This window comes from Nelumbo lutea, chromosome 1 (genome assembly GCF_056320005.1).
Source record: "Nelumbo lutea isolate HS-2025 chromosome 1, American lotus-T2T, whole genome shotgun sequence".
Classification (NCBI taxonomy): Eukaryota; Viridiplantae; Streptophyta; class Magnoliopsida; order Proteales; family Nelumbonaceae; genus Nelumbo; species Nelumbo lutea.
Genome location: NC_142684.1, coordinates 78,172,356 through 78,185,550, shown reverse-complemented (window position 1 = coordinate 78,185,550; position 13,195 = coordinate 78,172,356). Strand labels below are relative to the sequence as shown.

Sequence of the window (13,195 nt, the reverse complement as noted above, 5' to 3'; positions counted from 1 at the left end):
TCAACTTCCTATTCCCGAATATTAGTCTGAGGAGATCGACATTCTGGCAAGGATGTCCTCATCAGTCATCATAGTGCCAAATGGGAGGATATAGAAATGAAGGCATAAACACATAAACCACGGAATCACATTAAATCTTATGTGATTTTCTTTGTTATTGCATTTTCTCTTGTTTTTTCTTGAATTCTGCCATAACAAACAATACAAAATTTTTATAAGGAGTGTTCGGTAATGATTTGCTACTTGAAATGTTTTGAAAACTATTTTAAGTTGACTATACCTAAAATATCAAATTTAATATTTAAAGAAAATCTATGATGCAAGAAACACATGGCATGGAAAAAGTTTTGACCGAATTGATCAACCCAAAATTCTATGCAACACAATACCACTATACCAAATACCTCCATATTTATCGGTTTCTAATCCAATATTAAGTTACAACAGTTATTAATCAACAGACCTCTACTGTGGGCAACTCATAATCGGAGTCTAGGATGTACTTATCTTATTAATTAATGTAATTTCCGATGTTAATACCCAATATTGATCAACATTACCGGGGATCAAATTGGCTTAGTGACATTTCATTTGCAGAAGCTGTCGATTCAGTTGCTCTTGAATCATTCTCACCAGAAGGCACCTCTGACCCCATTCTTCTACTATTCAGGAAGAATGCTGGAGATGAAGGTATTGGGAGTGTGACTGAGTTGCTATTCAGCATGAGCACAATTGACGCCATGGTAGGTCTGTCAGCTTCATTTTCTTGAACGCATAACAATGCAATGTGAATGCATCTCATCACATCTTGTCTTGACCAACCTCTCAAAGTTGGATCTACCAATTCCATTGCCGTCCCTTCATTCCAATTTCTCCATGTCTGCAACAATTTCAAGACACAGATTTGAAAGCAAAGTCTAAGTTAATTATTTGGTTTGTATTTAGATTATTGAAAGCTATACAAAAAATTAATTGTAATATACACAAATAAATCATTCTAGTATGCATACTTACATTGCTTAAGAGGTCTTCATAGGGCTCCGATTGGTGGAAAGAACTGTTTCTTTCACCACTCACAATTTCTACGAGTATCACACCAAAACTAAATACATCTGACTTTACAGAGAAATGCCCATGCTTTATATATTCGGGAGCCATATAACCACTACAATTAAAATCAAGTATTGGATTAATTAAATGATTGAATGTTTGTCACACATTCATATCTCCTCATAATTAAAAATAGCTTAGTGTATAAACCTCCTTAAGAACAATGTGTTCAACTACAAGCCATTTTATTGCCTAGAATATTTAAGCAGCTTCTTGGAAAACTAGGACATAAAGCAATAATCCATGTATATAGAGGTAAAAGTAAAGCTTACTATGTCCCAACAATTCTACTCGTACAAGCATGAGTTTGATCCACTACAAAAAGCCTTGCCATGCCAAAATCTGCAATTTTGGGGTTCATATCCTCATCTAACAAGATATTACTTGCTTTCAGATCCCGATGTATAATCTTCAGTCGAGAATCTTCATGAAGATAAAGAAGCCCTCGAGCAATGCCTCCTATAATTTTGTAACGCCTTTCCCAGTCCAATTGCACTCGTTTGATTGGGTCTACATATTCACTCATCCAAATGAAAGATGAATTTAGGGCTTAGATAGTTTAGTGCCTATTAATTAATTGAAACAACCATTGATTTTTTCTTTTCGCAACTCAAGCAACCATTGATTTTGCAATCACTACCATATTAGATGCACACAAGTATATATCTTATACTTTGGGTAGTCTCACTTTAGGGCTTGAACTTTTAAATGTGTCGCTTTACTACCTGGACTTCCAGAAATATAGGTTCAAACCAAATTCCATTAAACTAATGCTAGGCTGGGGTACAATTATAAGAATGCCCTTGTTCTGACTCTTTTTTTATTTTTTTTCATTGTTCAGATTTCTTCTGCCTTTGGACTTCAGACACAAATCAGCAGGCAAAGTAAGCATCCAAAATTTAGACTAGCTCCAACGAACAAATCAAGGTAAAATTACATTGCAATCACTGGTTTGTGTCTGAAGTCCAACGGTAGAAGAAGATGAATAGAACAAAAAGAGAACTAGAACAAGCTAAGGCCATTTCTATAAATTTGCCCTGCCTTAATGTTAGTTTAATGGATTTGGATTTATATCTGTTCACAGGCTGGGCTTTGTCTCTATATCAAGAGAATACGTTCAGGTTCAAGGCCGAGCCCGGCCCAACCATTGAGCCTAGGTCTTAAGACTGAGCCTGACCCTCATATAAAGTCCGAAGCTCAGGCCTGAGCTTAAGCCTAGCTAGAAATTTGAAAACTTATTGTTTTTGTTCTTTATTCAATAAAAAAAAGTATTTTATTTATATTAAAATCCCTCAAAATCCAAAAATAATAAAAAATCTCACTATTACTTGAAAAAAGAGGAGAGGAACAAATAAAAAATTATTGTATATATATTTTTTATTATATAATATATATTATCAAGTCGGGTTTAGATTCATGCTGGGCTTTTTGAGAAATCTTGAGCCCGGCTCGAAAAAAAGGTTGAGCCCGGTGTTTTAGGCCCAAGCCCAAGCCTACAGGCCTAAAGTCATGTCCAAGCTTGACTTAGAATGACCGGCTAGGCTACTTGGTCCATGAATAGGTCCATTGGACTTAAATGTATATTTATGAAAGTTCAAGTATTAAAGTGGCACATTTAAAAATTGAGGCCAAAGTGAGACTAGCCCAAAGGACAAGGTACCTATCTTAAAATTACCCGTTTTTTAGAACCTGATGGTGTATTTGGTTTGATAAGGGAAAAGCAAAACGTTGAGAGAAAATTCTTAAGTAATTTCCAAGTTTCTTATTGAAGAATTCCCCTCAATTTACTGCATCTCTTTTATTTTCTATCAAACTAAAGGTTATGTTTGGTTTGAAGGAAAAGGTAAGGAAAGGAAGGGAAACATAGAGAAACCTATACAAGGTTTGTAAAGGCTCCCCTACATTTCCTTTCCTTCAAATCAAACACAGCCTAAAAGTAAATAATTATGTCTAGCCATTCTATCCCAACTTGTAAGACTATAACTGGAAACAGCAGAAGGGAACATTAATGGAGCCAAACCAAATATAAAGTGATCGAGGCTTGCGTTTTGCACGAACTCGTAGATGAGTAGCTTTTCTTGACCTTCACAGCAGAAGCCAAGTAGCCTAACAAGATTCCTGTGTTGAAGCCTGGCCACCAACAGAACCTCATTTTTAAACTCAACTTCACCTTGTCCAGAATTTCTAGACAGCCTCTTCACTGCCACTTCTCGTCCATCCAAAAGCCTACCCTGATCATATTATTAAATATTAATATTTTCAATATAATTAAGACGTAAGACTCAACATCAAGAAACATATTAATTTGGATCGATCTATACAAGTAGCAGTAAGTTGGTATATTAAAAACTTTAGTTTTAGTATTACCTTATAAACGTCACCAAAGCCACCTTGTCCAAGCTTATTATCATTAGAGAAGTTGTTTGTGGCAGCTTTTATTGCGGAAAAGTTGATTTGCAGAGATTCCACATTGTTAATCTTCTCAACATCTTCACAAGAAACATGAAAATTAATTAAATGAGTCGCTGCGCCTTAAATCATTTGGTTCTTCTATTTGGGTAAAACTGAGAGCACAGTGTAGACAATGGGTCCAACCCCCTCCTCCGGCCAAAAGAAAAAAAGCAAAAGGAAAAAGAAAAGGCTAGCTCTCCTAGGCATTTGAATTTAATTTGAAGCTTGAAATTAAGCGGTAGTGCATATAGGCATGAAAGGCAGTTACTTACCAACTATGTCGATATGTTCTTTGGGCTTCCTACTCCGTAAGCAGAAGAAGTATAGGATAGAAAGAATTATAGCTCCAATAACTGTCGAAATCACGATGGCAATGATAACACCAGTTGAATTTCTTCCCTTTCCTGCATCTACCGGCCGGAAAATTTTAGACAAAGTCGGGGCCGGGAATGTTTGGGTAAAAAGAAAAAAAGATCATATTCCAAAAGATTCTATATATGCTTACCCTCTGTTTTTGTTGTGTTCGTCAGTGGTGTAAACGGAGGAGATGGTGCAGAAGCCTTGGAAGCATAAAACATGTGGTCCTCATGCCTAATACTACAACTCGGTTGGAGAACTCTGGCACCAAGTTTCACTTTGCAACAGTCGAAGAGGTGACTGACTGCCGCTGTTAGGCATCTATGACAATCATTCTGGGATATATCAGGAGTGCACTGAACTAGCCCATATATCGTCTCAAACCCAATTATCCCACCTACCGTGTAGGTTGATTGTATCACCCCAGTAGCAAACATGGCAGTGGATGAGTGAAAGGCAGCCTGATTCGCAAGGCTGTCCAAGAGTTCTTTTACCTTCTGACTGCGCCCATCTGGGTAGGAAGAATTGGCTACGCTCACTAGAGCAGCGGTTGGTTGTATCTCCAGAGTTGAGAAAATGGATCTGTTTGAATACCGAAGCATACAATCATCGACCCAGATAATGGCCTCTTTTTTGTTGGGGCAAAGAGTCATGATCTCCTGACCTATTTTATTGATGATGCAACTCTGACACTCTTGAGCTGTGACATCGCCTCTACATAGAATGAGACCGTTGACTTTATCTTGACCCTGGCCGGCGGTGGCATTGTAGAAACCATTCTCGCGTGTAGAATTAGAGTACAGAAATGAAAGGATGGTTTTTAGGTTTGATTCATAGGCGCTATTAGCCGTGTAATTGCCTCCTAGACACCGCTTGGTGAGGAATTGTATTTGTGCTTGTGCATTAATGAAGCCCAAGCTTAGAAGCATGCAAAAAAGAAAGAGGAACAACTCTCTCGTAGGCATTGCTTCTTTCCGGTGGCTAAAGAAGATGACCATTTCTCTTGAAAAGCAGCCGAGGGATATTAGTAAAACTTGGATCCCTCCTCAGGTCTTCAGCGGTCAAGGTCAAGATCCTTTTTTTTTTAGTGCCCATTGGGTGGGTCTTAAACGTTGTTTGAGCTGCATTGACTCAACTGATTCAAAGATGCTACTGAAAATAGTTTCAACGGAATTGAAAGTTAATTTCTCAGTTCATGTGAACTTATTTTTTGTTTCTCAGACTTTTCATTAAAGGCTTTTCCATTCGAACCCAAAACTGCTAACCATGAGATGCCACCTACAGGCTACAGCAGCTACCTAATACCGATAGAACTCACAGTAAAACCCAGCCTGGTATGCATGATTTTGTCTCCAATTAATCGAGGCCTAAGTCCCTACTAACAACCACAACAAGACTGACCGGGCACATTGGCGATCTGCTACAAATAAACAAATAACATGTGCACCATGTATTTATATTTGACCTTAATAACTTTCTCTCAACTTTCTATTTTATATGTCAAATAATCAACAAGAGGTACATTTATGATACTACTATATGAAAAGAAGATGGACCCCGATACATTCAACTTGCTACAAAAAATTTACAAGTGGAAAAAGAATTGGTAAACTCTGGCAAGTGGCTGATATTTTAAAACTTGATAATTAGAATCATCACACGCTTCTGAGGTGAGATACTCATTTTCTCTACCTGCACCTTATCCACGCTATATTGCAGTCACACATCTCAAATACCATGGTTTTCAAAACCGGACCGGACAGGACGGTCAGACAGAAAAACCGGGAATTGGTTTTGTTTTTCTCCAAAATTAGATTTTTGCCAAAAAAATGTTGATATGGTCAGCAAACCGTTACTCGGGTGATTGAACCATTCGAATCGTTCAATGTTTTTGATCATTTCTTATTTTTTAATTTTTTTTGTTAGAATGGGCCAATTGTTCGGTTTGAACGATCAGACCATTCGACCCAGGAACTGGACCTCTATCCAGTTCATTGTCCGATTCGATTTTAAAAACCTTGCACAATACAAGATAGCTATGTATGGCTGTGCAATTCAAGTCAGAAAGTGTGGATAGAGAGAGAATATTGAACAGAAAGAGGCCACTTTATATCACACCCATAATTGGAGGAAAATTCTCCATAGTCTCATCCATCTCCTTCACATGTGCCCGAAACAATCTATGACCTAATGGTCTATTTAGTTGTCGAGAAAGGATGGGATGGGATGAGAAAGGAGGTGGTGAGAAGGGATTTTTTTCCCCAATCCTCTCACCTGGCTGTTAAGACCAACTATCCTGTCAAATCTTGTAGGATTGTTGGATTCATCCCACTTTGATGTGTCCATATGCATTCTCCAATTCCACATCACAAGACTTGTTTTGTGGATGATGTGGCACAATAGTACTTTAACCTTTCTCTCTCCAAGACTCTTAACCCTCTAGTTATTTTTTTTTTTTTGTGTATTCCCATTTTGAACTGGTTTAAAGAATGAAAGGCCATTCATATTGGATTTAAGATCTTTTCGTATTCCAAGAGGGGGGAAGCATTTACAAGAAAGGAAAATTGAAGGAGTCTAAGAGGCATAATGAACTATGTATCCAACCCAAAAAAAAAGATAAATGAAGGGAGTTGAAGAATCATTCACAGGGTATGAAGTTACATGCATTAATAGAGTAAGAATCAACAGAAAAGAAAGAAAAGAAGTTGTTGTAACCTTTAGTAAGAAAAAAACGAATGGAGATAGAGTACGAATCAACAGGAAAAAAAAAAAGAAAAAAACTATTGTGAACTTCAGTAGGAAAAAACGAATGGAGATAGGGTATGCGGTGTAAACGAGACAATGCTTATCCTCCCACTAACCCAATATGGTAATAGAGTTAGCCACTTGTATTCTAGCTTATCTAGAACTCCTATAGTTTATCACTTATCTCTGTAACCTACCTATCTCTTATCCGTACTATAATCCATATCTACTTATACCTATAAATACATGACTTGGGTATCTCACCGGTGGTGTGTTCTGAACCCATTCTTTCATATATTGCATTCTTGTTCATGGTATCAGAGCAGGAAATGGATTCCAGTGGTCAGGCGATTTCTTCAACAATGGGCTACCAGCCTTCCTCACCTCTTCGATAGCTGATATCCCCAACATAATTCACTATCTGCCTATCAAGTTAACTGCCGAGAATTACAGCATCTGGCGAGCCCAGTTTTTTCCCATCTTCAACGCACATGATCTACTGTGTCTTGTTGAGGGAACGGTGGCATGTCCCCCAACTAAGATTCCGGATCCCAATGATCCTGCAAGGAAGATCGACAATCCACTTGCTGTAACCTGGAGGCGTTTTGATTAGCTCGTGTTAAGCTGGATCATCTCATCCCTCTCTGAAAGTGTTATACACCAAGTCGTTGGACTACCCACTACTACAATGGTCTGGCGTGCTCTAGCCCGGATATTTGGCTTACCCTCTTGCGCGCGAATTCTCCAACTCTGTCTGCAACTTCAAGCAATGAGAAAAGGTGCAAGTTTCATTCATGAATATATTCAAAAAGTCAAAGGTTATGTTGATTGTCTTGCTGCAATCTCTGAACTCATCTCCGAAACAGACATAGTTCTTTATATTCTTGCAGGATTAGGACCAAAATATGAATTGTTTGTTACTTCTCTTATTACACGAATGGATAATGATATCCTTACCATTGAAGACTTTCAAGGACTTCTCCTAAGCCATGAGATTTTGTTCAAGCAACATACATTTCAGTCTACTACTTCAGATCTTGCTTCTCCAGCTACCAATATGGCTCGGGTTGGTAACGTCCATCCTCCAATAATAACAATGGTTGAGGCTCCAATAACAATAATGGTGGACGAAGATCCAACCATCATTATAACAGAGGAGGGCGTGGTGGTCGCGGCTCTGGTGGTCGAGGTCGCAGGCAACACCATGGTGGTTCCAACAACAGTAATGGATTAGTTTGTCAACTCTGCAACCGTCATAACAGTCCTATGCAAGTTTATCATGCTAACACCAATTCTGACTCACAAGTTTTTTATCCAAACTGGTATCCTGATTCGGGAGCTACGAATCATATGACACTAGACATCAACAATCTACAATCTCCGGTGGACTATAGTGGTACAAATCAAGTACAAGTTGGCAATGGTTCAGGTTTGGCTATTAGTCATGTTGGGCACTCTCATATCACACACAATAATCGTTCTTTCAGTTTCAATAGTTTGCTTCATGTTCCTTCTCTTTCTAAGAGTCTTTTATTTGTTTCTCAATTCACTAGAAACAATAACTTATTTTTTGAATTTCATTCCTCTCATTCTGCTGTCAATGATTCTATCACGGGGAAGGAAGTGCTTTGTGGCCCTAATATCAATGGTCCCTATTGTCTTCCCTCATCTCTGCAAGGTTCAACATCGGGTACCCACAAATCGTCCTTTTTTGCTTCTAATAGTGCTTGTGATTCTTCTAATAGGGCTTGGGCATCCGGCTTTACAAGTAGTTCAACAAGTTCTTTCTTCAGTAGGTGTTCATGCAAATAATGATGCTCTTCACTCTCTTTGTTACTCTTGTCAATATGCAAAGAGTCATCAGCTACCCTTTTCCCCATCTTTCAAGTCCTCGTCTCCCCTTGAATTAGTTATGTTTGATGTATGAGGTCCTTCCCCTTATCTTTCAAATAATGGGTACCGATATTATGTTATTTTTGTTGATCACTTTTCCCGTTTCACATGACTTTGTCCTCTTACTTACAAAAAGGATGTGTTATTGGCTTTTCTTCATTTTCAATGCCATGCTGAAAATATTTTTGGACATAAAATCAAATTTTTTCAAAGTGACTGGGGAAGATGCTTAGGTGGCTGTCTACACACCTTGACGAGTGTGGCATTTCTCACCAAGTTTCCTGCCCACACACACATTAACAAAATGGTACTGTTGAATGCAAACACCGGCATATAATAGAATCCGCCTTGACTCTCCTAAGTCATGCTTCTCTTCCAATGCGTTTTTGGGACGATGCTGTCCATTATGCTGTGTTCGTAATCAATCGCCTTCCTTCTGTTGTTCTCGATGGTCGTTCCCCATATGAGGTGTTATTTGGGCTTCCACCTGACTATTCCATGCTATGAACCTTTGGTTGTGCCTATTACCCTCTATTAAGGCCCTATAATCAACATAAATTTCAGTATCATTCTGATCAATTTGTGTTCCTTGGTTATAGTGCTATGTATAAGGGTTATCGCTGCTACTTACCTTCTATAAGTCAGATTACTGTCTCTCACCATGTGTTGTTTGATGAGAATCATTTCCCATATGCAATTGTTCCTTCATTGACTGTTTCCTCTTCCAATAATACTGGTGTTACAATCACAGTTCCGGTTCCTAGGACTTACACGCCCACTCACAATCGTTAGCCCACTTCAGTAGTGCAGGCTGAAACAGTTGCAGCATCGATTTTGCCTCAGCAAACAAACCAATTGATGCCTCGCTGCCCTCCTCTCCAGTTATGATACAATCTCCTCTCGCATCCACCGATTTAGGGCTCAACTCCCCAGCAACCAATATTGGGCCATCTCAGTCGCCTTCTAGGCCCGCAACACCTCATGATGATGACACCCCACCTCGCAATGCTCTACCTCTCAATGATGTTCTCCAACAAGGTGTAGTGGTCTCTTTGGATATTGATGTTAGACAGTTTTGTATGCCCTTAGCTTCAATCAAAATGATGTACTTTATGAGTTTATTGTAAATGAATAAAAGTGTATATTTGATTCATGTTTCCTTGGTATTTTTCTGTGTAATACCCTTAAACTGGACACTTAAAGAGACTCGTGTTAGTTTAGAATGTTCACAGCCAGTGGGTTGGTCTGGGGAGACCTATCCTGACAAGGCTGACACTGTGGTGCCACCAAGTCGGATGGGGTGGATTGTCTCAGCTACCGGGGTGAGACCCTAGGCACATACAGTGTAGGATTAATTGAATCTTTGAACTGGACCAGATTTCCAGTATTGCCCGGGACCTTGGAGATTGATGGGCAAAACTGGAAAATTACACCCAACCCCTAGACTCGATTATGATACTGCACTAGGTATCGGATTGGGCTGTCTTTGATATACCAATCAGTGAGATCCTTAGCGGGGGTCAAAACCTGGGTATGTTGGGATAGTCTGAGAATTCATCTCAGTGGGTGATCATAGTGATAGGATCAGCCCCTTTGTCAGACAAAAGTAATGATCGAGGATGCACTCTCACTGATGGAAACCAAGACTGCCGGCAGCCGATTTCAATCGTTGAGATTTCTTTTTGCAAAATATATTTTATATGAGATATAAAAGTATATATATTATGGTTTTGAAATGATTTGCAAAAGGTTTTAATTCTCGGGATCCATATAAGCAGAGAGTGCAACACTATTCCTTGCAGCCGAGGGAGAGGTCCTCTCTTGTCGGGCAGTGTATGATCATTATGGGCTGAGAGGTTAAGTGTAAGGCCATTTGAGGATAATACCTGATGGGCTAATCTTGCATCTACCCACAGTCCCTGGGTGTTACAAGGTGGCTTGGCCCAGGGACCACTTAGGGTAAGTGTTGGGCCCATAGAACCCATCTGATGGGTTTCAGGGGGTGCATTTTCCATAACAGTGTATTCGGTCAGGCCTTCTAACAAAGGCTGGGCTGAACCCATGTGGCTGATGTGTAGATCAATGTTTGGGTCCCACGCCATATAAGGAAGCCCAACTGGGCAGCAGTTTGGAAGGCAAAATGAATACATAACCTTAAATGGGCCTTAAGCCCATTTTCGAACTGGGCTAATTTGATTAGTCACTTAAGGGGCGAATTCTGAGATGGATCAATTGATAGGATTGGGCCCAGACCCTATCCACTTAGAGAGTCTAAGATCTAAATGAGGTTTAGATCTGGAAACCTCCTAATTAGATTAGGAGATGGCTGATCTAATATGCAGATAAGATAAGGGTTATCCTTTATCACTTAAAGGGACTTCTAATCCAATTATGATTTGGGTTAGCAACTCCTAATGGGATTAGGAGCTGATCCCTTTAAGTCTATAAAAGGAAGAGGGGGCGGCAGCCTTTAGACATGCAATGCAATCCAGAGATCCTTGTCTTCAGAGCTGAGATTATTAGAAGAGAGAATTCTGCACCCTGCAAATACTCTCTTGCTGCCTCCTTCCTGCAGCCGCCGTCTACAACAGTTCGATCTCCAGTTCTTGGGAGAAATCAAGATTTGATCTTGATACCAATCTTTTGGAGAAAAGATTGGTGGGAGTTGTATTCACAAGCCATCTAGTTGATTCTTGCGAAGGGTCAAGTTCTTTTGGAAGAACACTGTTGATTCTGCTCCACCCTACACTGCGCCATCTTTAGTGGGAGCAGATTTTGGATCCTTCCTTGGGCATGAACACCTCCATTGGGAGATATTGCTTCTCTGTATCAGATATTATCCCTCCCTACTCCTTTTGGTTCAGATCTAGTTCAGTTTATGGTTCAAGAATGATCATTGAAAACATGATTTTCTAAATGGGGAATTTGATTCCCAATTGAAGGGAGAGAAAAATTTTTGAAAATTCGCCCCCTTATTCTGCAATCTTTGGGCGTCCATGTGATGGATTTCCTATCCCTTCAATGGTATCAGTACCAGGTTCAAATCTTGAACAATTCTATTTCAGATCTGAACCTACGCAAATAGGGAGAAGGCATTCTACCCAATTTGCGCAGATATGGGTTTTGGGAAATTTGTTCCCAAAATTGATGTGCAAATAATCTAAAATTAATTTTATATAAATCTGATTATTGTTTAGAATAGTTCTATATGATTTTCTTGATTTATGGGTTGTTTGTACAAGAGGAGATCGAATTCTTGATTTGTGCAAGGAGAACTACAACATTTGCAGTTTCTTGGTTTATTTATTACATTTGGTCTATAAATATTTTTTTTTTCATTTTTAGACTCAATGTATAGGCATTCGATCTGATGTAATTATTAATAGAAATAGGATTTCTATTTAATTTTATTTTGGATCGAAGATGGTGGCGCAAAAAGGGAGATTTCGCAGAGAAGGAGATTTTGTAGATGGGACATTCGTTATCTGCGATTTGCAGTTTGTGAAACTGCAATCTGTGATCTAACCTTTGTTTTGCAGGATGGAGTGTACAAACATCCCTGTTTAATTGATTCTTGATTTTCTTTTATCAATTATTTAATTTCAGAATATTTTCTTGAATTAAAGATTTAATTAAAGATCAAACCTTAGACCCATTCGATCCAAGATTGGTTCAAACTGTTTGGACCAAATCTAGGGTTTAATCAAGGCTGAAAGTCAGCCCTAATTTTCTCACTAATGGGCCTGAGGATTGATATTTAATTAAATGGTTAATTCGGCCCAACCTGTAAAGGCCCAGTTTTAAATAGTTAAAACTGCTAAAAGCCCAATTCAAAGGATAAAGCTATATGGGCCGAATTGGGTAACGCTAATTCAACCCATATACCTAGATAATATTAATGGTTAATATTATGGATTTAAAACGGGTTTCCAATGAGCCTTATAGATGTTTGGCCCATGCTCATTCGATAGTGGCTCTTGCACACACCATGGCTGAATGCACATCATTGCCATGGTGTCCCTTTTGGTCATTGGATGACCTCCCTCAGTGGTGGGCCCCACACCTCATCAAGAGGTTTCGTGCGGAACCATAGCCGTTTTAAAGCCCGCCGAAATCTGACTTTATGAAAGTCAGTGGGAGCCACTTTGGTTTGACCTAAATCAAACTAGGACGTAATTAACTGTTCCCTCCAACTAATATGAGTGCACGTGATAGGAAGATTCATATGATGAACTCTCTAAAGGCCTTCCATCATTAGCATGAGGATGGGTCATTCAGTAATGAGGAAATGCACTAGAAAATGGGCAATCCATTTGCTGTTGGACTTGTCTAAGTGTTTCATAAGATGATAGGGGCGTCATAGACCGATGTGGGAGGGGCTTCACCAGAAAATGAGAACTTTCTCATGGTAGCTTGGCGTTCACGAACATGATGGGTGAGCACTCACTGGACAGAAAGGTTTACCTAAAAACGGCTCTGAACCTTGTCTGACAGAGGCCAAAGGGAAAACTCATATGATGAGTGGATATGATTCTTCACAGAAAGGTGGTGGGGTTATGCAGTTGAAACAGTTGGCTCCATGCACCCTATGTGATTTCCCACATTTTCAGAGACAACCCGTAGTCTCCATCACTGAGAA

The 13,195-nt window shown here is 39.3% G+C and overlaps 1 protein-coding gene across 1 annotated transcript; it reads right to left on the bottom strand.

Annotated features, from left to right (window-relative positions):
- Positions 1–409: 409 nt before the first annotated feature.
- LOC148875540 (cysteine-rich receptor-like protein kinase 15) lies at positions 410–4,915 on the bottom strand. Its single transcript, XM_088966780.1, has 7 exons — positions 4,067–4,915; positions 3,834–3,971; positions 3,478–3,599; positions 3,131–3,341; positions 1,383–1,620; positions 1,015–1,165; positions 410–880 (listed from the first exon to the last, which is right to left on the bottom strand). Exons 1-7 carry the CDS (start codon positions 4,881–4,883, stop codon positions 557–559), a joined length of 2,001 nt encoding a protein of 666 aa, XP_088822906.1. The 5' UTR covers positions 4,884–4,915; the 3' UTR covers positions 410–556.
- Positions 4,916–13,195: the final 8,280 nt, after the last annotated feature.

Excerpts from the sequence above, each read along its gene's own strand:
- LOC148875540 (XM_088966780.1), bottom strand. The coding sequence starts at position 4,883 with ATGCCTACGAGAGAGTTGTTCCTCTTTCTTTTTTGCATGCTTCTAAGC. Across the intron at positions 3,972-4,066 it reads GAACACAACAAAAACAGAGG|ATGCAGGAAAGGGAAGAAAT; the intron begins GTAAGCATATAT and ends TCCGGCCGGTAG. Across the intron at positions 1,166-1,382 it reads AGTAGAATTGTTGGGACATA|TGGTTATATGGCTCCCGAAT; the intron begins GTAAGCTTTACT and ends TTTTAATTGTAG.